Below are 24,546 nucleotides of genomic sequence, written 5' to 3'. Positions count from 1 at the left end.
AGGTGAGGACCAGGAGGTGAGGACCAGAGAGGTGAGGACCAGGGGAGTGAGGGCCAGGAGGTGAGGACCAGGGAAGTGAGGGCCAGGGAAGTGAGGACCAGGAGGTGAGGGCCGAGGTGAGGACCAGGAGGTGAGGACCAGGGAAGTGAGGACCAGAGAGGTGAGGGCCAGGAGGTGAGGACCAGGGAAGTGAGGACCAGGGAAGTGAGGACCAGAGAGGTGAGGACCAGGAGTTGAGGACCAGGGAAGTGAGGACCAGGGAAGTGAGGACCAGAGAGGTGAGGACCAGGAGGTGAGGACCAGGAGGTGAGGACCAGGGAAGTGAGGACCAGGAAGTGAGGACCAGGGAAGTAAGGACCAGGGAAGTGAGGACCAGGAGGTGAGGACCAGGGAAGTGAGGACCAGAGAGGTGAGGACCAGGAGGTGAGGACCAGGGAAGTGAGGACCAGGGAAGTGAGGACCAGGAGGTGAGGACCAGGGAAGTGAGGACCAGGGAAGTGAGGACCAGGAGGTGAGGACCAGGGAAGTGAGGACCAGGAGGTGAGGACCAGGGAAGTGAGGACCAGAGAGGTGAGGACCTGGAGGTGAGGACCAGGGAGGTGAGGACCAGGAGATGAGGGCCAGGTAAGTGAGGGCCAGGGAAGTGAGGGCCAGGGAAGTGAGGACCAGGAGGTGAGGACCAGGGAGGTGAGGACCAGAGAGGTGAGGACCAGGGAAGTGAGGACCAGGGAGGTGAGGACCAGAGAGGTGAGGACCAGAGAGGTGAGGACCAGGAAGTGAGGACCAGAGAGGTGAGGACCAGAGAGGTGAGGACCTGGAGGTGAGGATCAGGAGGTGAGGACCAGAGAGGTGAGGACCAGGAGGTGAGGACCTGGAGGTGAGGGCCAGGGAAGTGCGGACCGGGAGGTGAGGACCGGGAGGTGAGGGCCAGGGAAGTGAGGGCCAGGGAAGTGAGGGCCAGGGAAGTGAGGACCAGAGAGGTGAGGACCAGGAGGTGAGGACCAGGGGAGTGAGGGCCAGGGGAGTGAGGGCCAGGAGGTGAGGACCAGGGAAGTGAGGGCCAGGGAAGTGAGGACCATGAGGTGAGGGCCAGGAGGTGAGGACCTGGAGGTGAGGGCCAGGGAAGTGAGGACCAGGGATGTGAGGACCAGAGAGGTGAGGACCAGGAGGTGAGGACCTGGAGGTGAGGGCCAGGGAAGTGAGGACCAGGGAGGTGAGGACCAGGGGAGTGAGGGCCCGGGGAGTGAGGGCCAGGAGGTGAGGACCAGGGAAGTGAGGGCCAGGGAAGTGAGGACCAGGAGGTGAGGGCCAGGAGGTGAGGACCAGGAGGTGAGGACCAGGGAAGTGAGGACCAGGAGGTGAGGACTAGTAGGTGAGGGCCAGGGAAGTGAGGGCCAGGGAAGTGAGGACCAGGAGGTGAGGGCCAGGGAAGTGAGGGCCAGGGAAGTGAGGACCAGGAGGTGAGGACCAGGGAGGTGAGGACCAGGAGGTGAGGACCAGGAGGTGAGGACCAGAGAGGTGAGGACCAGAGAAGTGAGGGCCAGGGAAGTGAGGACCAGGGAAGTGACGACCAGAAGGTGAGGGCCAGGGAAGTGAGGGCCAGGGAAGTGAGGACCAGGAGGTGAGGACCAGGAGGTGAGGGCCAGGGAAGTGAGGGCCAGGGAGGTGAGGGCCAGGGAGGTGAGGACCAGAGAGGTAGGACCAGGGGAGTGAGGGCCAGGGATTTGAGGACCAGGAGGTGAGGACCAGGAGGTGAGGGCCAGGGAAGTGAGGACCAGGAGGTGAGGACCAGGAGGTGAGAACCAGGAGGTGAGGACCAGGAGGTGAGGGCCAGGGAAGTGAGGGCCAGGGAAGTGAGGACCAGAGAGGTGAGGACCAGGAGGTGAGGACCAGGGGAGTGAGGACCAGAGAGGTGAGGACCAGAGAGGTGAGGACCAGGAAGTGAGGACCAGAGAGGTGAGGACCAGAGAGGTGAGGACCTGGAGGTGAGGACCAGGAGGTGAGGACCAGGAGGTGAGGACCTGGAGGTGAGGGCCAGGGAAGTGAGGACCAGAGAGGTGAGGACCAGGAGGTGAGGACCAGGGGAGTGAGGGCCAGGGGAGTGAGGGCCAGGAGGTGAGGACCAGGGGAGTGAGGGCCAGGGGAGTGAGGACCAGGAGGTGAGGGCCAGGAGGTGAGGGCCAGGAGTTGAGGACCAGGGAGGTGAGGACCAGAGAGGTGAGGGCCAGGAGGTGAGGACCAGGGAAGTGAGGACCAGGGAAGTGAGGACCAGAGAGATGAGGACCAGGGAAGTGAGGACCAGGAAGTGAGGACCAGGGAAGTGAGGACCAGGAAGTGAGGACCAGGGAAGTGAGGACCAGGAGGTGAGGACCAGGGAAGTGAGGACCAGGGAAGTGAGGACCAGGAGGTGAGGACCAGGGAAGTGAGGACCAGGAGGTGAGGACCAGGAGGTGAGGACCAGGGAAGTGAGGACCAGGGAAGTGAGGACCAGGAGGTGAGGACCAGAGAGGTGAGGACCAGGAGGTGAGGACCTGGAGGTGAGGACCAGGGAGGTGAGGACCAGGAGGTGAGGGCCAGGGAAGTGAGGGCCAGGGAAGTGAGGACCAGGAGGTGAGGACCAGGAAGTGAGGACCAGGAGGTGAGGGCCAGGGAAGTGAGGGCCAGGGAGGTGAGGACCAGGGAGGTGAGGACCAGAGAGGTGAGGACCAGGAGGTGAGGACCAATGGAGTGAGGGCCAGGGAAGTGAGGGCCAGGAGGTGAGGGCCAGGGAAGTGAGGACCAGAGAGGTGAGGACCAGGAGGTGAGGACCAGGGGAGTGAGGACCAGAGAGGTGAGGACCAGAGAGGTGAGGACCTGGAGGTGAGGACCAGGAGGTGAGGGCCAGGGAAGTGAGGACCAGGGAGGTGAGGACCAGAGAGGTGAGGACCAGGAGGTGAGGACCAGGGGAGTGAGGACCAGAGAGGTGAGGACCAGAGAGGTGAGGACCTGGAGGTGATGACCTGGAGGTGAGGGCCAGGGAGGTGAGGACCAGGGAGGTGAGGACCAGGGGAGTGAGGGCCAGGGGAGTGAGGGCCAGGAGGTGAGGGCCAGGGAAGTGAGGGCCAGGGAAGTGAGGACCAGGAGGTGAGGGCCAGGAGGTGAGGACCAGGAGGTGAGGACCAGGGAAGTGAGGACCAGAGAGGTGAGGGCCAGGAGGTGAGGACCAGGGAAGTGAGGACCAGAGAGGTGAGGACCAGGGAAGTGAGGACCAGGGAAGTGAGGACCAGGGAAGTGAGGACCAGAGAGGTGAGGAACAGGAGGTGAGGACCAGGGAAGTGAGGACCAGGGAAGTGAGGACCAGAGAGGTGAGGAACAGGAGGTGAGGGCCCGGGAAGTGAGGACCAGAGAGGTGAGGACCAGGAGGTGAGGACCAGGGGAGTGAGGACCAGAGAGGTGAGGACCAGAGAGGTGAGGACCAGAGAGGTGAGGACCTGGAGGTGAGGACCAGGAGGTGAGGACCAGAGAGGTGAGGACCAGGAGGTGATGACCTGGAGGTGAGGGCCAGGGAAGTGAGGACCAGGGAGGTGAGGACCAGGGGAGTGAGGGCCAGGAGGTGAGGACCAGGGAAGTGAGGGCCAGGGAAGTGAGGACCAGGAGGTGAGGGCCAGGGAAGTGAGGACCAGAGAGGTGAGGACCAGTGAAGTGAGGACCAGGGAAGTGAGGACCAGGGAAGTGAGGACCAGAGAGGTGAGGAACAGGAGGTGAGGACCAGGAAGTGAGGACCAGGGAAGTGAGAGCCAGGGAAGTGAGGACCAGGAGGTGAGGGCCAGGAGGTGAGGGCCAGGGAAGTGAGGGCCAGGGAAGTGAGGACCAGGAGGTGAGGACCAGGAGGTGTGGACCAGGGAAGTGAGGACCAGGGAAGTGAGGACCAGGAGGTGAGGACCAGGGAAGTGAGGACCAGGGAAGTGAGGACCAGGAGGTGAGGACCAGGGAAGTGAGGACCAGGAGGTGAGGGCCAGGGAAGTGAGGGCCAGGGAAGTGAGGACCAGAGAGGTGAGGACCAGGAGGTGAGGACCAGGGAAGTGAGGACCAGGGAAGTGAGGACCAGAGAGGTGAGGACCAGGAGGTGAGGGCCAGGGAAGTGAGGACCAGAGAGGTGAGGACCAGGAGGTGAGGACCAGGGGAGTGAGGACCAGAGAGGTGAGGACCAGAGAGGTGAGGACCTGGAGGTGAGGACCAGGAGGTGAGGACCAGGAGGTGAGGACCTGGAGGTGAGGGCCAGGGAAGTGAGGACCGGGAGGTGAGGACCAGGAGGTGAGGACCAGGAGGTGAGGACCAGGAGGTGAGGGCCAGGGAAGTGAGGGCCAGGGAGGTGAGGACCAGAGAGGTGAGGGCCAGGAGGTGAGGACCAGGGAGGTGAGGACCAGGGAGGTGAGGACCAGAGAGGTGAGGACCAGGAGGTGAGGACCAGAGAGGTGAGGACCTGGAGGTGAGGACCAGGAGGTGAGGACCAGGGAAGTGAGGGCCAGGGAAGTGAGGACTAGAGAGGTGAGGACCAGGGAAGTGAGGACCAGGGAGGTGAGGACCAGAGAGGTGAGGACCAGGAAGTGAGGACCAGAGAGGTGAGGACCTGGAGGTGAGGACCAGGAGGTGAGGACCAGGAGGTGAGGACCTGGAGGTGAGGGCCAGGGAAGTGAGGACCGGGAGGTGAGGACCGGGAGGTGAGGACCAGAGAGGTGAGGACCAGGAGGTGAGGGCCAGGGAGGTGAGGACCAGGGAAGTGAGGACCAGAGAGGTGAGGACCAGAGAGGTGAGGACCAGGGAAGTGAGGACCAGGGAAGTGAGGACCAGAGAGGTGAGGACCAGGAGGTGAGGACCAGGAGGTGAGGACCAGGGAAGTGAGGACCAGGGAAGTGAGGACCAGAGAGGTGAGGACCAGGGAGGTGAGGACCAGGTGGTGAGGACCAGAGAGGTGAGGACCAGGAGGTGAGGGCCAGGAGGTGAGGGCCAGGGAAGTGAGGTCCAGGGAAGTGAGGGCCAGGGAAGTGAGGACCAGAGAGGTGAGGGCCAGGGAGGTGAGGGCCAGGGAAGTGAGGACCAGGGGAGTGAGGACCAGGGAAGTGAGGGCCAGGGAAGTGAGGACCAGGAGGTGAGGACCAGGGAAGTGAGGACCAGGAAGTGAAGACCAGGGGGACTTGGACTCAGGCCTGAGTGCAGAGTTCACCTCCTGAAGAATTATGCTGTCTTGCTACTGAACTCTAGCTGAGAACAGGCTCAGGCTGCATTGACTGGCTCATCTGAGTCTGAACAACGACCATGGAAACAGAAGGATGGCTGCAGTAGTTTCTAGCAAAGGGCGTCCTCGAGGTGAGAGCTCAGAGCAGCCCAGCACTGTCCGAGGCAGGGGTCCTGGCCCTCGGCCACTGTTTTCCTCAACTCCCTCTTTGCCTCCCTCAGCCAGGGGGCCCAATCGGCATGTGGTCCTCTGGCTTGCCCGAGGCAGAGCAGGCACACGCGTGCTGCGGGCCCGGGTCGAGGGATGGCTGCGGGGCTGCCCTGTAAGCCAGTAAGCTGGCGCCCCTTGGTTTAGCGAGCACGAGGGGGACATGGTCCTGGGGTTGAGGCCAAGTCTGTGGAAGCCCCCAGGTGAAGGCCCGGGGGTGGCCCCCCGTTGTCATCCCCCGACGCACAGCTCAATCCGTCCGTGCACAGAGCGGAAAGCAGGGGCGGGCAGCCCAGCACCCTGCTCAGAGGAGCAGTGCGTCCCAGCTGGCACGGCCCTGGCCTCCCGCCCAGGGACCTCGCCCCCGCCCTGCCCGCCTCCTGCACCAGGGAGTCCTTCTCTTGAGCCGTGGTCTGCCGTCAGAAGGCCCTTCTCCCGAGCCGTCTGGCTGCTGGTGAAGCGAAACTGGTGTCTCTGAGGCAGAGGAAGGAACGCGCCGGGGAGGAGGGGGAGGGGGAGGGCGAGCTGATGGGTGGCCTGGCCGCGTGCCCGACGCCCCGGGCAGCCGTACCTGCATCTTTTCGTAAGGGACATCATCGTAGATGCGGGGCTCAGGCCACGGATCCTGGCAGGATCTTGCATATCTGAAAAATAAGAGGGACGATGATGAGGATGTGGTGGCAGTGCTGCCATGCGGCTGGCAGTGCTTCCCCGTCTCCTCCCTCATGCGATTCTGGCGGCAGCTTGTAACCGCGGTCGGAGGGCCAGTGCCCGCAGCAGGCCGGGCAGCCCTGGGCCGCTGTGTGCTAAGGGCTTTCCAGGCAGGGACCTGCGGGGTTCTCACGACAACTGGGGAGGCAGGTGGTTCACTGCCTCCATATTTAAGTGAGAAAATAGAGGCTCTCAGCTGGCACTTCTCGTGCCAGATCCATGTACCAGCCCTGTGCCACCCGAAGGCTCAAGAGTATGAAACCCTCCATTTCCTGGCATGCAAGCAGAGCTCAGGCCACTGTACGGAAGAGTTTCTCTCTCCAGCTCCTGTCAACCGCCGCATCCCCTGCGCCTGGGTCGCCTCCTGCTGCTGGGAGAGGAAGGCCCCCGTCTGAGCCCGAGGAGGCAGCCTTTCTCAGCCCGTCCTCTGCCCTCCCCATCCCAGGGCTGGAGTCTGCCGTGAGAGGGAGCCGGGCCGGGCCGGGCTGTGGGCACGGTGGGCCGCGGGGCGCCCTTACAGGAAGGAGCTGCGCCCCGCGGTGACAATGCTGGTCAGTGTCTCCACGTCCACGTAGTCATAGTGCAGCGCTTCCGGAGTGACCCTGGAGCCTGTCTCCACCAGCAGCAGCCCGAGCCAGCGGCCCATGTCCTCCGAGCAGCTTGCCTGGGGAGAGAAGGCACACGTCAGGCTCACCTTGGCACCGTCAGGGCCTCTGGCTGCTGCTCACGTCACCCAAACACAGGTGCAGAGCATACCTGTTACACGTGCCGCGGTTAGGGATCCGAGACTGGAACGCACACCTAGGCACCCACGGCGGTCCCCCGCCCCAGGCCTTTGCTCTAAGGCCACCTCCTCAGAGAAGCCCTCCCTGACTGTCCCCTAAGCCATAGAGCCTCGATCGCTACCCTTGGAGACCTCCCGACCCTTTGGCTGTGAAGACACAGTTTAGATGTCCTGAATTTTTATTTTTTTATTTTTTTGCTTTTCAGGGCCGCATCCATGGCATACGGAGGTTCCCAGGCTAGGGGTTGAATCAGAGCTACAGCTGCTGGCCTACGCCACAGCCACAGCAACGCAGGATCTGAGCCGCATCTGCAACCTACACCACAGCTCACGGCACCAACGGATCCTTAACCCACTGGGCGAGGGCAGGGATCGAACCCGCAACCTCATCGTTCCTCGTTGGATTCATTTCCCCTGCACCACGATGAGAACTCCTAGATGTTCTGAATTTTTAAAATACGTTTACTTTTTATTAAATGAGGAGGTTCCTTATCACAACCCAGTCAAATTTTTTCTTGTGTTAAAATTGCCAGTGATATGCAGAACTGTGTACAGTAGAATCTCCAGGAAGTTGCTGGTCAAGTAAATACCTATTTATGTTCTCATTTGAAGAGCATCGTTATAACATCGTTAGCACACAGATACTAAACTTGAATTTAAAAAGCACACTTTTTTTGAGAGTTCCCATCATGGTGCAACGGAAACAAATCTCACTAGGAACCATGAGGTTGCGGGTTCGATCCCTGACCTCCCTCAGTGAGTTAAGGATCTGGTGGTGCCGTGAGCTGTGGTGTAGGCCGGCAGCTGCAGTTCAGATTTGACTCCTAGCCTGGGAACCTCCATATGCCGCAGGTGCGGCCCTAAAAAGACAAGAAAAAAAAGCTCACTTTTTGACAGAAAGCTCTGTGTATAACTGAAGAAACAGGAGACCCACCTCAAACTATTAAAGATACAAGGGACTTCGAGAGTCAATAGTTCCTGAAATTTAAGGATGGAGAGGGGCAGTGGGTACTGGACACAGAGAGCAGGACCGAGGAGCCTGGTTTAGTTCCAGGAAGAGACCAAGAGGCACCGCCCTCTGTGGAGCTTTGGATGGAGCCTGGGCTGCACTGGCCTCAGGTCCTCTCTGTAATGGGGGGACTAGTTGCTTAAAGTCTTCCTCCCGTGGAGTCCCCGTCGTGGCGCAGCGGAAACGAATCCGACGAGGAACCATGAGGTTGCGGGTTCGATCCCGGCCCTCCCTCAGTTAAGGATCTGGTGGTACCGTGAGCTGTGGTGTAGGTCGCAGATGCGGCTCAGATCCGGCGTTGCTGTGGCTGTGGCGTAGGCCGGCAGTTGCAGCTCCAATTAGACCCCCAGCCTGCAAACCTCCATATGCTGCGGGTGTGGCCATAAAAAGCAAAAAAAAAAAAAAAAAAAAAAATTTACATTCTAAATAAGTGAAGGATTGGCGTGTGAAGAGAGTTTCTGTGTACTCCGCGTGACCCCAGGGAGGAGGGCTGGTGCCAGTGGGTAGATGTGACCAGGCGTGGGCGAAATGAAATCACATTTTCATTCAGCCATTTGTTCAGCAAATAGGACTGAGCCCCTGGTATGTGCTCGACATAAGGCTGGTTCCGGAAAAACAAAAATATGCAGATCCGGTGTGGTTGCTGCTTTGCTGGAGCTTGAGGATTTCAACTCCGTGTAGAGAAAATCTCTGTGAAAATGGAGTTGCTTGGTGGGAGGAGCAGCTACCTGGCAGGGCCGTGGGTCATCCGAGGTGGAGAGTTACTGGTGCAGAGTGTTGTAGAGAGGGTTCCAGAATCCGATCGGGGTTAGATCAGGCTAGATGCCTTTCCGGGGTGGGATTATATTTACAGGGGAGAAGGAGCCAAGCTTGGGCCTCGGGTTGCCAGATGTAGCAAATAAAAATGCCCAATTCCCTGTTAGATCTGCATTTCAGGTCAGCGACGCAGGCACGTGTTGGTAGAGGCAGGTCCCAAGTGTGGGATGTACTTACTTACAGAAGAAGAATTACCTGCTGTCTGTCGGACATTCAGACTTGAGCGGGGGCTGCGTAGTTTAACGGGCGCCTCTGCTGATCACTTGGCAGCATCGGCTGACTTGCTTCCCCTCCGACCTTGGCCCCCACAGCCTCAGGAGCCAGGCCCCTGGACCAAAGCCCAAGCCCGGGCCCAAGCCCCTGTCCGCCTCCGCCACCAAGGCCCCGCTGTTGGCCTCTCACCTCCAGGATGGCGACCTCCTGCCGGTCACGCAGGATCCTGAAGGCAAACGGGTGTCTGGGCCCGAAGCCCGGGGCCACCTCGCAGCCGCGCAGGGCAATGGCGTTCACGTGGGTCCTCAGGTCCGTCCGGTCCTTGTGGAAATACAGGGTGCTGCCCTTGAGGCGGCACCAGCGTTCCTTCCAGCCGTGGTTCACCAGCACGTTCAGGTGACCTGCGGGGGGCACCAGCAGGGTGACTCCCGGCGCTTGGGGTGCTCCCGGGCACCAAGGGCCCCCAGCTGCAAGGAAGGCCCGCTGGCCCGCAGCCTCAGGCCCCTGTCCGCTGTCTGAGTTTCCGTTTCCTGCCTGTGCCGCGGGGGTTGAGCATCACCCCTGCACGGCCCTCAGGCAGCAGTGGGCGGGCCGAGGAGGGCGCAGCTACTGTATGGAAAGCTGAAACCACAGCTCTTGCTGCTGCCTTTGCTCCTGAGATGCCCCGCTATCCCTGAGGACACAAAGTAGTGGCTGATGCTGACCTCTGGTGGCAGCACGTGGGAACCAAAAGCCACGATAAATTATGCAAGCAGCCAGGGCGAGGCTGATGGCTGAGGAGTTAGAATCCCCCCTCGATGTTTTAGATGTTAGTTTCCTTGTCATCGTAACGTGTCCCGATCCACCTGAAAATGTTTCTTGATAGCCATATGCTTTTCTAATACTCCTTCTGGGTTATTAGACTAGCACTGCGTATCTAAAAAATAAAATTTCCTGTTGGATCCCAGTACCTGGAGCGCTACATTTATGTTTTTCTTTCCAAACCATTTTTAATTCATACTGAATGCATCTATTTGTTTATTTATTTATTTTGCTGTCTAGGGCCGTCCTGGCGGCACATGGAAGTTCCCAGGCTAGGGGTTCAGGTGGAGCTGCAGCTGCCGGCCTACACCACAGCCACAGCCGTGCATCTGCGATCTACACCGCAGCTCACAGCAGCATCAGATCCTTCACCCACTGAGCGAGGCCAGGGATTGAACCCACGTCCCCGTGGTTCCTAGTCGGATTCGTTTCTGCTGCGCCCCCATGGGAACGACCCCACGCCCTTTTCTTTTGAGTGCATTTATAATAAAAGTGCTTACGTATTTTTACCCAAGAACTATCCGTATAAGACTGGGCCCGAACTGAAACACTTGGTGGATTATACATGCGAAGGTCAGAGCGTCTCCTTCTGTCCCCACAGAGGAAACCAAGGCCAGGGGCTTTTGGAGCTCAGCTCCCCAACTGCGTAGACAGAGGAGCTCAGCTGGCCTTTCCTTCTGTCAGGCGCCAGGGGCCCACGGAGAAGCGAGGGCGGGCCTGGCTCACTCAGGGTGGATGCCAGCCATCCGGGAGGAGGCGTCCGCGCTCTGCCCGGGGAGCCCTCAGCAGCAGGATCTGCGTTGCCTCCCCGCGTGCACGGTACCCACCACAGCACGGGACTTCCTCCTCGGCAGCGGACGCCTGCAGGGCTTCGGCCAGCGCCTTCTTCTTGGAAAAGCTGATGATGCGGGTGATCTTTCGGCCGGCAGCCTTGCTCACTGACCCCTTCAGCTCCGACAGGCTGTTCTTCTTCCCTTTGCCTGTGGCCATGGCAGCGGGTTAGGGGAGGCGGGGGAGCCCCACCAGCCCGCTAGCCTTCCCGGCAGCCCCTCAGCCTGCACACAGGGCCTGGCCCACAGCTCCAGGCGAGCACAGACCAGGTCCCATAGCCAGGTGTCCAGAGCGGTCAGGACCTGCTCTGCCCTGTGCGCTTGTGGCAGTGGCCCCCCCACCCCCCAGCTCTGGCATTCTCCCGTCTGAGGCCCCAGAGGCTCCTACCATGTTCACGGCCAAGGGTGGAACAGCTGTCTCCCAGGCCCAGGCTGTCAGAGTCTGAGGTCTGCTTCTCTTGGGACGGCCTCTGGGGAGGGACACAGACAGCCGTCATCAGCGGGCGCGCTCAGACGGGCCCCTGTGCTGGCCCGTCTCCCCCGTCCCTGCCCACGAGGATTGGCCCCCAGGTGTGTTACAGACTCGCGTGCCCGATGCCAGGTGGCATGAGGAAGACGGCAGTGGCCTAAGGGGGTCGTGTCCTCCGGTCCCAGTGTATTCGGGGAGAAAGGCACTTGATTATAACGGACTGCGATGAACCTCCTCGGAGTTTGGACCCTATTTGGTGGCTGATGGGAGCTGGGAGGGATTGAAGTGCAGCTCACGCGCTGGTTTTGGAAGCTCCCCCCAGCAGCTCGGCGGGGGTGGGCAGAGAAGATGGGAAGCGAAAGAGGCACTCGGAGTGTCCCCCAGTGCAAGAGAGACTGACAGGGGTGAACCGAGCACCCTGACCGTGGAGGCCAGCAGGTGCGTTGGCCTCTTCACCTTGGCGAAAATTGCAAGGATCACTTGGTGACCACTAAACACGAGTGGTGATGAGAGAGGCGTCCATGGCAGTCCTCGCCTGGATGGGGAGGGTGGTAGCGACACACACACACACACCGTGGCAGCAACTTCACTGTCAGCCAGGCTTATTTTCACTCGTTACGCCAGCTGTTGACGCACCATTCCTTTGCCCATCTATCCAGGCATTCATCCCACCAGGTACCATGGGAGTGGTGCAGTGTAGACAGATGCAAAGTAGACACACGCAGTGCAGACAAATGGACGGTGTAGAAAAATGGACAGAGGACAAATGCAGTGTAGACAAAAATGGACAGAGTAGACAAATGGACAGAGGACAAATGCAGTGTAGACAAAAATGGACAGAGTAGACAAATGGACAGAGTAGACAAACGCAGTGTAGACAGATGGACAGAGTAGACAAATGCAGTGTAGACAAATGGGCAGAGTAGACAAATGGACAGAGTAGACAAACGCAGTGTAGACAAATGGGCAGAGTAGACAAACGCAGTGTAGACAAATGGGCAGAGTAGACAAACGCAGTGTAGACAAATGGGCAGAGTAGACAAACGGGCAGAGTAGACAAACGCAGCGTAGACAAATGGACAGAGTAGGCAAATGCAGCATAGACAAAAATGGACTGAGTAGACAAATGCAGCATAGACAAAAATGGACCGAGTAGACAAATGCAGTGTAGACAAATGCAGAGTAGGCAAATGCAGCGTAGACAAATGGACCGTGTAGACAAATGGACAGAGGACAAATGCAGTGTAGACAAAAATGGACCGAGTAGACAAATGCAGTGTAGACAAATGCAGAGTAGAGCAGTGCAGACAAATGGACCCTGGAGAAATGTGGCCTCTGCCACCAGCCATCCGCGATGGGAATGCGGGAAAACGCTCTAATCTCCCCATGGCTGCTCACTTGAATTCACACACCCCTGTTGGGGTGCTGCTGGGAGGCAGACAAGCCGGCCCAAGTGAGACCCTGAGGCCAAAGCCCGTCGCGTTTCTCTCCGCCGTGCGGTGCACAGCCGTCTCCCTTTAAGGAGCCAAGCGGTGCCGCGGACTCAGGACAAGGCCAGCATGACACCTGTCCTCCTAAAAGCTGTCCCTGCGGGGCTCTGCGGCCCCTAGAGCTTTCCGCCGGCGCGACCAGAGCAGGCCCGGGGGCGTCTGCCGTGAGCACAGTCCCGGGGCGGCGGGGGAGAAGGGGGCCGTGAGCCCCCCGGGTCCTGAGGCTGGCAGGGGCCGCGGGCGCCGACAGCGTCTCCTGTGAGCCGCGAACCAGAGGCTGCGGCGGTGCTGGCTGTGGGGCGGGAACGGCCCGGCCTGTGTCGGGCGGGGAGGCAAATGCCAAGAACGGCTGCGAGCACTGGGCGCCGGCTCAGTGCCCACGGCGCTTGGGTCCCAGGGGCCACGGTGGACGGGCACCACTGCTCATCCCCATGCGCCTCTGCTTCAAAAACGCCCCGAACGTTCTAGCCGCCCGCTCAGCCCAGGATGGCTCCTCGCTGGGGGCTTGCTCCTCTCCCTCCGGCGGCAACACGCTCTCAGCTGCCCTGCAGCAGGCGCCCGCACACGCACACCCGCATCCGCACACACCCACACCCCCCCAACACACACCCGCACCCGCACACCGTCCGCCTGGCTCTTCTTCAGGCCCCACCTCCAGCGAAGGCCGGTGAGCGCAGCTGAGAGCCTCGCCCTCCTGTCCTCGGGACCCCCTGGCCCCGTCCTGGCCTCTGCTGCTCCGGCCCTCACAGCCACCTCTGCCCAGTGCCGTCTTGCCCACTCTTTAGGCTCAGCCGAGTGCCCGGCCTCCCTGAGCCCCCGCCTGCGAGGCCCTGGCCTCTTCCCCGCCGCGCTCTCCGGCTCCAGAGCCTCGTCCCTCTGCTAGGAATGCGCTTCCTGCCCCTGCTCGCTGCTTTCTCGCCCTCACCTCGAGTGAAAGGCTTGGGCAGCCTTCCTCGCTCCTGGACAAGAGCAGCCCCTGGCATTTGCTCCCAGCGCGCCTGGCACCGGTCCCTCCCAGCACCTACACCGCCTGGCATTTCTACGTCTGCATGATGATTGGGTTCATATCCGAACCTCTCCCTGTGACTGTCAGGACGGTGCCCAGTGGGGGGCGCTGTACACGTCACAGGGCAGATCAATGCCCACTAACTGCTGGTCCAGGGGCGCTCAGGAAGCTCCCCGTGAAGGCAGGGTGGCCAGGTCACCAGGAGTCAGGCTGAATGCGTGTAAACCAGCTAGCTCCACTTCTCGGCAACGGGGCGACTTTGGGCAGACCTCTCTGTGCCCTGGTTTCCTCTCCTGAAAACGCGGTTCATCAGAGCCACAGAAGTTACGTTAGGTTGAGCACGCGAAGCATTTAGAACAGTGCCGGCCACACTGTGTATCTTCTCTAAGGCCAGCCTTCCTGATGCCGCCCGAGACCGTGTATGCGGGCCTGGGCCCTCGCCTGGATTTGGGGCCGAGTCCCCGGCTCGGTCACAGCCCCTGACAAAGGACAGGCACCGGCAAGAACCTGCCAGTGGCCTGAGCGACTGCGAAATAGCACTTCGCTGGTGTCTCGTGGGGCCCTCTCCTTCTCTGCCGGACGCATTCCAGTCGAGCTGTCATGGCTCGGTTCGCATGTGGCCTCTTACTGTCCTGGCAGGTCGTCACTCCGCCTCTGGCTTGTACCGCGCCCTGGACGTGGGCATTCATTCATTCATACGTTTATGAATTCAGTAGGCATTTACTGAGTGCCTACTGTTGGGCCAGTCTCATGGCTTCATGACATCATGGTCAGTGCCTGGCTTTACCACCAGCCTCAGAGTCCCCGGGGGCAGAGCCTGTGCTGAGCCCCCGCTGCCTGGCCCGGGGGGACCTTGGGAAGACAGGGGTACCTTGTCCAGGTCCAGCTTGCACAGGAGGACAGGGGATCTCGGCACATCCGCCCCCTCAGCGCCCCCAGCAGGCTTGCTGACCTCTCGGATGACCTGTGGAAAGACACACATCTCTGAGCCGGTGGGCAGGGATGCTGCGGACGCCAAAGCAGGAGTGGGGTCTTTGTGGTCAGGGCCAGGGAGCCGAGCAGTTGGTATCACTGGATGGCAGAGGTGGGTTGATGCGCCCTGTGTTGCATGTGTGGGGCACACCAGGATCTGAACGGACTTCCCCTGGTCTGTCCCTTGAATTAAAAAGATGAGGGGCGGGGAGCCCAGAGGCTTGGCCTCTAGACTTGGCACCTTTCCTCCTGCTTGGGAAGCCGTTTCTCTGCCCCGGGGCCTCCGTCTCCCCGTCTGCAACGCCGGCTCCGCTGGTCCTCTGTGCACCTCCTTAGCGGTGTGATGCTTGTGAGGGGTCTGGCTGCTGTGCCGAGGCGTGTCAGCCCCTCCAGGGCAGCCAGGGTCATTCCCTCCATTTCACAGGGGTGGAGACTGAGCCCCAGGACACGCACCAAGGCCACTCAGCACAAGCATCCAGATCCCGAAATAACGGCACACCACTTGCTGCTCACTGTTGGGTGGCTTTGCGTGGGTAATCCCGCGGTACCCCCCCAGCAGCCTGGTGGGGCAGGGGTACTCCGGTGCCCAAGTTACGGATGAGGGTGGAGCTGGGGCTCTCTGCTCTGTCCTCGGGGCTCATGGCCCCCGGGACCGGGCTTCGAGGCAGGCCCCTTGGCTCCAGGGGTAGGATTTCTTCTTCTGACCCACCTAGGCCCCTGGGGACAGAGCCCCCCCCTCCCCCGCCCCCAGCAGGCAGGTTTCCTTCCCTCCGAGACAAAGGCAGTAATGGAAACAGTAAACACGCAGGGCAGCCGGGTTATCACCGGCAGGAAGGGAGGATGGGAGGGAGAGAGGGGTTCTTTGTTCCAGAGGCACAGAGGGAGCTGCCCTGAGGGCCTGGGCCTGAGGGCTTCCCCGTGGCTGAGCCAGCGACTGCCTGACCAGCCCGACCAGCCCTCCGTCAGGGCCTCTCCTGAGGCCTCACGGAAGAAACTGCACAGGGAGGCGGGCTTGTTGGCGGAAGGTCACATGGTCAGTAAGGCTGCTTAGGTCTGGGACCTGAACTCCGCTCTGCGGCTGCCCAGGTCTTCTCTCGTCTGCACCCTGCCACCCCGGCCGTGGCCCCTGCAGTAGGTTTCCTTGTTTGCTTCGAATTCTGACCCACCCGCTTGGCCGGTGACCTTGAGCGAGTCACAGGCCCTCTCTGCCTCGGTCTCCTCATCTGTAAAATGGGAACAGTGTTGATCCCACCGTGAGGAGCAAACGAGGCCATGTCCTAAAGCTCTTAGCGCGACACATGTCGCAGGGTGCACACTCGGGGGCTCTGTTTTGTAGTGATGCAGAGGCGGGCTCATAGCCGGACATGGTAATATGCCTATTTCACCTACGACAAGGGAGAATTTCTCCTTTCTTGAAAGGAAAAAAAAAGGATTAGCTTGTCTGATGATAAAATCAGTTTCCTTCGAGGGTATTCAGCTCTCATGCCAGGCGTGTGCCGGCGAGTAAAACTGTAGCAGGCATGGCAGGGAATTCAGATAACTCGGAGGAACCCAGGCCTCAAGCCTGAGGTCTGTCTCCTGGGGAGGTCCGCGGTCCATTTCCCCATAAAGCCCTAGCCGTGTGCAGGGCACTGACCCCCTCTCCCCCCCGCCCCCCCACCACCCCCCGAGCCAGGCCTGCTCTTCCAGGGACAGGAGCCCGCCCCTCTGAGGGCCGGGCCGGGGATGAGAGGAAGGGAGAAGGCGGGGGAAGCATACAGCGCCCTGTACCTTCAGCCACTCCTCGGCCTGCTCCCGGCTCTGCAGTGCCAGCACCAGCACTTCGGTGGCCCCCTGGGAGAAGCGCAGCTCGTGCCTCTTGTGCCGGCCGTCCTTGGGCACGTAGACGACGGTGCAGCCGTCCAGCGCCAGCCTCAGATGCGGCTGCCGGTCCTTGGAGCTTTTGTAGCACTGCCCGGGAAGTGGGGGTTAGAGCCTCCCGCAGTGGGGGGCGGAGAGAGACGCGGGGAAGCTCTGCCTGCCCCACGGAGACCTCCACCACCCACCCCGACGGGGGGCTCTGCCCGCAGGCAGGGCTGTGGCTGCGGGCTGCGGAGAAGTCTGGGGGGGGGCATCCGTGGGCTGGCATCCTCCGATCTCGAGGGTGGCCACGGGGCCCCACGGGCCACAAGTACCTACTTAGGAAGAGGCAGCTTTTAGCACAATACTAGGAAGGCCACTCCAGTCTGAAGACTCCGGGGAGAAACAGACTGTCTTGGGAGCAAGCCAGCCCCTTGCTATTCACGGGCCACATGGCAGGAATGTGCGAGAGAGAAGCCTGGCAGAGAGGGCGGGTTGGGCTTGGGAAGTCGATAGTTTGTCAGTAAGGATTCTTCCTTCCCAGTTCCTGGGATGAGGCTAGCATTCACTTGCTCCCGGAACCCGACAGTGACGTTACACAGAAGGAAAATGATGGCCTCGCGGTGAAAGCCCGGAGCCCAGCGTTAGCGGGGGGATCCAGACGCGGTGCAGCAAGCGTACTGCATCGAGAGCAAGTGGGGCTGTCTCAGGAGGGCGTGAGTGGGTTCTCATTCAGAAATTAGCCTTCGAATTACTTCATCATGTTCACAGACAAAGGGGAGAACCACATTCCTCAATAGAAGCAGGAAGAAGTTTGCGGAACTTCTACACCCATTTGTAACATAAACTCTCAACAAACAAGGACCAGGTGGAACTTCCTTACGGTGCTAGTAAGAGACCCCCGGCCAAGCCCACAGCCGACGGCAGCCTCGACGGGCAGTTACTGAACTTTGTGTTTGAGACCTGGACTGGCACAGGGACGCCCGCTGTCCGCCTTGTATTGACATGGTACTGCAGTCCTCGCCAGGGCAGTAAGTCCCGAAAAAAGCCAGAAGCGTAGGGTGTGGACGCACGTACGTCAGGGCTCCTGGCCTGGTTTTGGCCTGGGATGGGCTGGGGGCTTTTCACTGTCCAGGGAGGAAACGTGCTTCAGATGTTGGGTAAGACTCATCTAGGCAAAGAGCTAAGCTAGTTTTCCTGAAATTATATCCATCCTTCTACTCTGGAATTCAAGGTACATTTTCCTTTACAAAATGACTGTGATGAAAAATGGCAAATTTTAAAAAAAGTTTTACAAAAGCAAGTTACATGGTGGCGAGTAATGCATGGGCTCAGTTTTAGAAAAGCCAGAGAATCGAGGTTGTACATTAAAACCTATCAGTGGTTGGTTAGCTTTTGCTCAGTGGGTTTACAGGTGGGTTTTTTAAAAGTCATTTTTCATTTCGTTTTCTTGTAGTTTTATGAATAAATCCATTTACTTGCGTAATGAAAAAATGATAAAAAATGCTAAACGTTATTTTAAAGTGATAAAAAAATTCATCTCTGGCAAAACACAAACTTGGTGAAGTTTTTACCAGGTCTTTAAGTTTTGCTTTGTTGCTGGATTCTGCTCGGGTCAGAAGAGCCCTGATCTCAGAAGCACTAGGCTTTCAGCCTCCGCACAAAGCAAGCCCAGAGGAGCCGAGGCAGGCGCGCCTGCACGCGCACAGATGCACGCGCCCACACGCGCACAGACACACACACGCCTGCACGGGCACAGACGCGCAGACGCCCGTGCCCACACGCGCCCGTCCGCGTGAGGCCGAGCGGCCCTCGTCTGCGGCCACTCACCAGGAGCTGGTCCTCCTTGAGGACGGTCAGCTGCTTGGCCCACTGCCCGAAGCGCTTTTTCCGCAGCAGGAAGGCACACATCCTGCAGTCCCTGACCAGGTGCATGGAGGCCTCCTCCGAGGGCCACTGGTGTGTGGGCCGCGGCCCTTTGCCCTCCTCCTCCTCCTCGTCGTAGGACTCGTAGGAGCTGCTCATGGCGTCAGAGTCATTGTCTGCAGGAAGCGGGGGAAAGGACCTGTCCCTGCGCCATCGCCTGGGGGCACCGTCTCCCCCCCTGGCAGGCGTCCCTGCTCCGGGGCCCTGGCGCTGAGGGGCGGGTGTGGGGTGTGGCCTGGTAATGACTGCGCCCTCACGTGGGCCCCGTGACCTCTAGATGTGCCGCCTGCTTTCTGGTCTCAGTTGCTCCCGTTTCTGCATCAGTAAGGTGGTCCTGAGAAATGATGATGCCACCGCCCTGGGCGGGCATGAGGAGCGGTGATCGCAGTGTGTGCCTGAGTGTCTGGCCTCACCGAGGACTCAGTAAAATCAGCTGTTGTCACTACCCATCAGCGCTGCATCCCTTGTCCCAGGCCATTTCACCCAGCAAGCCCCCGTTTTATGCGGAGCATCTGGAAGCCCCGGGGGAATACATGGCTCGCTCAAGCTCGGTCACCACGCGGCAGGGCAAGGGCTCGGGCCCGGGGCTCCTGCCTCCATGCCAGCAGGCTGCCCGCTGACCCCCGGGATCACTGAGAGCAGGGCTGCCGGGCCTCCCGGTGACCCCAGGGGGGTGAGGCGCTGAGGCTCGCCGAAGTCAGGTCGAGGCCTTTCTCTCTGCGCGGCCGGAACCCACCCGCAGGCCCACCCGGCACTTACAAGAGTTCTTCAGCTCCCCGTTCACGCTGGTGGCCGGGTAGCTGCTGTCCGCGTCCTCGTAGTAGCCGTCCACGATCGACTGCGCTGGGCTGCAGCCGTCTGCGGGGTCGGCAGAAAGAGCAGCTCGTGGGTGGATGCGGGCCGCCTGCGGGGGCCAGGGTGGGGGAGGGAGGCCTCGGGCAGCGCGCCCTCCTCGGGACAGAGAGTGGCGCTCCGTGTCACGCCCTGGCCTCCTCTGCATCCCGTCTGCCCGGCTTCACACCCGCACCCGCCCGTGCTCCTGTCGCCAGGAGGCTGCCCTGCTGGGGCCTGGCTCCCCTGCGTTCATGCTACGCCCCTGCCCTGTCAGCATCCGCTAGAGAACTCCTACGCCTCCTTCAAGGCCCGGCTCAAGGCTCTCTCCCCTGGCCTTCCTGGGCAGAGAGCCCAGCCCTTCTCCGACCCCAGAGCACTGGTGAGCGGCCCTCTGTCTCGTCGGAGCTTCTGGTCTCCGCACTGCCTTTGCTGTGTCCCCGCAGGGGCTTGATTCATTGGCGTGGGCCAAGCTGAGGGACCTGTGCTCAGAAAAACAACTTCTTACCAGGCGACTTCTAAAACAGAAAACATACTGATCTCTAAGGACTCAGGTGTTGTTTTTTTTAAATGAAGTTTTTTAACATTCTTTTTAAACAACACAAGGAAAGAGATTTTGGCGGAAGGTCTCGAGAGCAGCGCTGAAGTTCACTGGGTCAAGGGCACGTGCTCTGGGGTTGATCAGATTTGAGTTCAACTATGTCTCCATCATTTACTGAGGGACCTTGGGAGGAAAGCGGTTTCTGTACATTGCAGATTCTTCACCTCTAAAGGGACATGAACGCTTCCCTCCTTGAAATGGTGATGGAACGAACGCATAGGAGCTCTCAGTGCAGCGCCTGGCACACAGAGTGTACCAGGCAGTTACCAGTAGCTTCGTCAGTGGTACCTTCTGGATCCCCACGGTGCAGAGAGGAAGGTATCAGACCCTCTTGACAGACGAAGAGCCCGAGGCCGCCCTGTTGGCAGTGCTAGAGCCTGGTCACAGCTGAGGTGCCAGCTCAGGGGATAAGCACACTGCCTCCAGGAAGCCTTCCCCACCCAGTCCAGCCCGCTCTCCCTCCGCTGTGCTCCTCAGAGCTGCCGCGGGCTCCCTGGGTCCTGAGGACAGCAGCGCTCAGACCGTCAGTGCCTGGGACACCCGGTGCTGCCTGCCCTTCCCAGCAGGCCCTCCCCCGAGGCCTCAGAGGTGGCGGTGTCCCTGGGAGGCAGACCGGGGGCCTCAAGGCCAGCGTGGGGGGGAGCAAAGACCTCGGACCCTGGCAGGCGGACCCCGTGTACAGGAGGCAGGATGCTTCCTGCCGGGCTTGGCGCCCTCTCCTGCCCAAGGTTCCGGGCCTTTCCTGAGGCTCTCCCTTCACTCCGGCCCCAGGACCCCGGCTCCTCAGGGGGCGGGGGGGCAGCTTCTCTGTCCTGAGTTCTCCGGGGAGTGGAGGGGAGCCTCACCCAGCTGAGGGGCCCAGCAGTATTTCTGTCCCCTTCTTTTTCCTCGTCCTCCAGTGGATAAAATAAATTCACCTGCTTCAAATGAACGGCTGCTGGCAGCGACGCAGACCCCAAGACTCTCAAGGCAGAAGGGGGTTCCGCCCCTCCATTTCACCACTGAAATAATATCCCATCGTATCCCAAAGGTGGACACAACCTGACAGATGACAAGCCATTTGTGGGGTGTCCACACTATGGAATATTGTTTATCCACAGCCAGGAAAGCGGTCCCGTGACACCTGCAGCAGCAGAGACGGGCCTCGGAAACTCACGCGGAGTGAATAACGCAGACGTAGAGCCTGCGTACCGTGGGTTCTGTTTATAGGAAATACCTAGATGAGGCCGATGCAGAGCGGCAGAAAGATGGGTGAGAGGAGAGGGGGAGTGGCGCCTGACGGGACGGGGGCCTCTTCCGGAATGGTGAGCACGTGAGAACTGGCGGGGTGACGGCCGCACAGCTCTGGATGCGCCGATGGCTGGACATTTTAAGTGGCCAGAGCGGTCTGCTGTATGTTGTGCGTATCTCATGACCACTTGCTGAAAAGCAGTCAGTGCCAGAGGCTGGACGGGAAGTCTGCTCCCTTCCGCCTCGACTTCTGTCCATTTCCTGTAGGAAATACTGCCAAGTGTGTCTTGTCTAACCTAGAAAAACCCTTAAAATGCATGTGTGTGTGGGCACCGCATTGAAAACAAATGGAATCGTGCTGTGTGCGGTGTTCTGTTTGATGTTGTCCCAGCATCTATCTCGGGGTCATTTCTGATGGGCACAGACAGACTATCTTGCGTCTTTTTTGGTGGTGGGAGAGTGCAGGGTGACAGCATGGCAGCCACACACATCCTCTGCAGCCTCCGCTGCACCTGCTGCCCACCCAACCCGTGGTACAGCTTCCTGTATGAAAGGCTAAGATCCTGCGCCCCAGCCCGGGCGCGCCTCCGTGACCCTCCCTCCTCGCGCACTGGCGTGTGCGTATCGAGCCCCTCGTCTTACTCGAAGGCAGGGGACTAGAAGCCCAGAGAGGGGAGGAGGGCGGTCCAAGGCCGCCCAGAACCGGGAGCAGAACCCAAGCCCCGACCCCTGGGCCATGCCCGCGGGCCGCCCCGGCTGCCGCCGGCGAGGCCGGGAGCTCCCGCAGCTCCTCAGGAGGTGGATGTGGCTGTTTGGCGCCAGCCCGGGCGCCCCAGGCCCCGCGCACGCGGGAGCTTCCCCACCGCGCCGGCCCCGGAGACGAGAACGTACCGTGGGAGCTGACGTACTCAGGGGCCTTGCCGGGGCCCAGGGGAAGGGCCTCCTCGTAGAACTCCTCAGGCGGAGGCCTGCTGGGCAGCGGTGGAGGCGGGTCGGCGGCCTGAAGGGGACAGAGGCGGCGCGTGAGACCCAGCTGGCCAGGAGGGCAGAGCCGAGCAGGCAGAGAGACAGGGAGCGGGCTGGGGAGAGGGAGGTAGGCGCTCCTGGAGCGCAGGGTGCCGTCTCGGAATGGGCAAGGACCTGAGAGGGCTCAGCGGTGTGGGTGATGATGGCAGTGAATTCTACAGTCGCCAGACCATGTCAGATGTCACGGGAGCCCCCGTCCCAATTCCCCGGCCCCAGAGGCCGGGAGATCTATAGGTGAGCAGCTCCGGCTCGGAGATGTGAGGTGGCCTCTGTGCCACAGCAGCGAGGTCACCGCCTTGTAAGGGAGCTGCACTTGAGCCAAACTTCAGAGAGAGGTGTCGGGTGGTCTGGCTCAGGCCCCGCAGCAGACGGGGAGGGCGGAGGCCCCCAGCTTGTGATCCCAGCTCTCCCTGTCACTCCACCTGGGTCCCTGTGACCTGAGGTCGGGGTAGGGACGTCCTTTGGGCCTGAAGAGACACGTCGGTCCACCCTGGCGCCCCTGCTTGGCAGGGACGGTGCGCGCCCCCTGAGCCCCTGAAATGCTCCCATCCCGCTGTTTCTGCCTTTAATCACCTCACTGTGGGGACAGCAGGTCCCGTACGGCCAGGAGGGCCCCTGTGTTGCGGGGAGAGCTAAGCTCAGCCCGACCAGAGCAGCAGAGGGCCTGAGAGATGGGAACTCACATGTCTCAGAGATGGGCTTCTGGCCGGCTGGGGGCTGGCGCCTTTGTCGGGCTGCCCGTCGTCCTCTGGCGCGTCTCGAAGGTCACCCAGGTCACAGTCTGTGGACAGTCAGGCCATTGGGGCCGGGAAAGTGGAGGTGGACACGGCAGGGCGGAGAAGGGCTCAGCAGGCTCCGCCTCCGCCTCCAGGGTCCCTGACCAGGTGGCTCCTCCCTCCCTCCCCCGGGGTGACCGAGAGGATGGGGGGGGTGGTATCTGCCGGGGTGCACAGGACATGCTGAAGCCTCTCTCTGGACGGCGCAGGGTCTTGCCCGAGTTCGCGGGGCCCGAGGCGCGCTCCCTGTGCTGACCAGCACCGCCTTCTCTCGGCTACAGGTGAGGGATGGCACAGCCCGCACACGGCTCCCACACCCGGGACACCTCTGCTAGGCCCTCACGGCTCCCTTTCTGCTGAGCTGGGGCAGCTCCACCCAGGGAGCAGGCAGCTGCGAAGGCGGGTGTGGGCTGCAGACGAGGCAGCGCCCGGCGCCGGTCTCCTTTGGCCTGCCTGCGCATCCCTACCTGCCCTCCAGGCCCCGGGCTGATGCCCCCTAAGGGTATGGATTTTGACTAGACCTTCAGACACGGCGGGGCCCAGAGATGCCGAGGGACCTTCCCAGAGGGTCGCAAGGTCGTAACGTTAGAAGCAGGCGCAGATGCTCCATCCGGGGGCCCCTCCAGAGGCTGGGGTGGGGGGCAGGCACGGGGGCCACGCCAGCGTCCAGCGGGGGGCGAGGAGGGCCGCTTACCGAATTCCTCGAAGAGGGACTCCACGAAGCTGGGCCCGCAGTGCAGGTCCGCCGTGTTCAGGTACAGGTAGGAGACTTCCTTGGCTGGGAGAGAGGAGGACAGCGGCTGGCCGTGAGCAGGGAGCGGCCTGGGGCAGCTGCTGACCCCGCGGAGGCCGCCCACCCGCCTGCTTGGCTTCTGTCCTGCCCAGGGCCGAGTGCCGCGCGGCAGGCGCACAGCCTGAATCACATCCTGGCTTTCCAGCCTTGTTTTCCTCTCTGCACCGGTCCTGAGAATTGCCTTCTCTGAGTGAAAGCAAGCCCAGAGCCCAGGATGGAGGACAGAGCAGAGGGCTGCTCCGGGGAGATGCCGGGCAGTCGGCCACCTGCCACCCTTTCAGTCTCCGCCGTCCTGGGAGACACGGACGACACTGACCTCCTTGCTGCTGGGAGGTGGGGTTCCGTGTTCCCCAGGGGTGACTTTCCACCCCTCCAGCCCTGTGGAGCCCGGAGCACCTTACTGGTTTCCTGAGTTCTCGATGTACCCAGATCATCTCATGGGCCGAGCCAGGGTTGGAGGAAGGGCCAGGGCGGAAGAGGAGGCCTTGCTGCTGAGCGCACAGCGAGCGGGGCTGGGGGGGTCACGGGAGGGGCACCCAGAGCCGGAGGGCAGGCGGATGCCCCATGAAGATGAGCCGTGTGTGGCGTTCCCGTCGTGGTGCAATGGAAATGAATCCGACTAGGAACCATGAGGTTGCGGGTTCGATCCCTGGCCTTGCTCAGTGGGTTAAGGATCCGGCGTTGCCGTGAGCTGTGGTATAGGTCGCAGATGTGGCTCAGGTCTGGCGTGGCTGTGGCTGTGGCTGGTGGCTGTAGCTTCAATTCGACCCCTGGCTGGGGAACCTCCATGTGCTGTGGGTTTGGCCCTAAAAAGACAAAAAAAAAAAAAAAAGACAAGGCGTGTGTGATGTGTTTGCGCATGTTAGAGTGTTGTACTGTGTGTGGGAGCTGTCGTGTATGCTGCGGGAGCGTGCCGTGTGCGTGAGTGTGGCGGCGTGGATGTGAGCGTGTGTGGCGTGTGTGTGGGCCATGGGAGTGTGCGGAGGGCCGGGGCTGGAGCC

General features: G+C 61.0%; 2 protein-coding genes across 23 annotated transcripts in view; one reads left to right on the top strand and one right to left on the bottom strand.

The window, feature by feature from the left end:
- LOC106509605 (uncharacterized) overlaps positions 1 to 24,546 on the top strand; it is a 126,443-nt gene that overhangs the window by 21,303 nt on the left and 80,594 nt on the right. The gene's annotated exons all lie outside the window — the stretch shown is intronic.
- The window catches only part of AFAP1L1 (actin filament associated protein 1 like 1), a 68,599-nt gene that overhangs the window by 17,667 nt on the left and 26,386 nt on the right, over positions 1 to 24,546 (bottom strand). For 9 of the 15 annotated variants that reach the window (XR_014836288.1, XR_014836287.1, XR_014836280.1 and 6 more), the window contains 12 exon segments: positions 23,447 to 23,530; positions 22,660 to 22,757; positions 21,842 to 21,950; positions 19,048 to 19,146; positions 18,193 to 18,404; positions 16,294 to 16,473; positions 14,423 to 14,515; positions 10,975 to 11,056; positions 10,584 to 10,736; positions 9,145 to 9,356; positions 6,652 to 6,797; positions 5,994 to 6,066 (listed from right to left, as the gene is read on the bottom strand). Coding sequence is in view for 4 of the 15 variants with exons in the window: in NM_001244817.1 (NP_001231746.1) it covers positions 5,994 to 6,066; positions 6,652 to 6,797; positions 9,145 to 9,356; positions 10,584 to 10,736; positions 10,975 to 11,056; positions 14,423 to 14,515; positions 16,294 to 16,473; positions 18,193 to 18,404; positions 19,048 to 19,146; positions 21,842 to 21,950; positions 22,660 to 22,757; positions 23,447 to 23,530 (1,541 nt within the window). In the remaining 11 variants the exon portion in view is untranslated. 15 annotated transcript variants of the gene reach the window in all.

This window comes from Sus scrofa, chromosome 2 (assembly GCF_054392235.1).
Source record: "Sus scrofa isolate SSC_HxYL_T2T_F1_AM1 chromosome 2, Sscrofa_HxYL_maternal_Yorkshire_Landrace_v2.0, whole genome shotgun sequence".
Taxonomy (NCBI): Eukaryota; Metazoa; Chordata; class Mammalia; order Artiodactyla; family Suidae; genus Sus; species Sus scrofa.
Note: the sequence above shows the minus strand (reverse complement) of the source record. Positions and strands in the feature narration are given on the sequence as shown.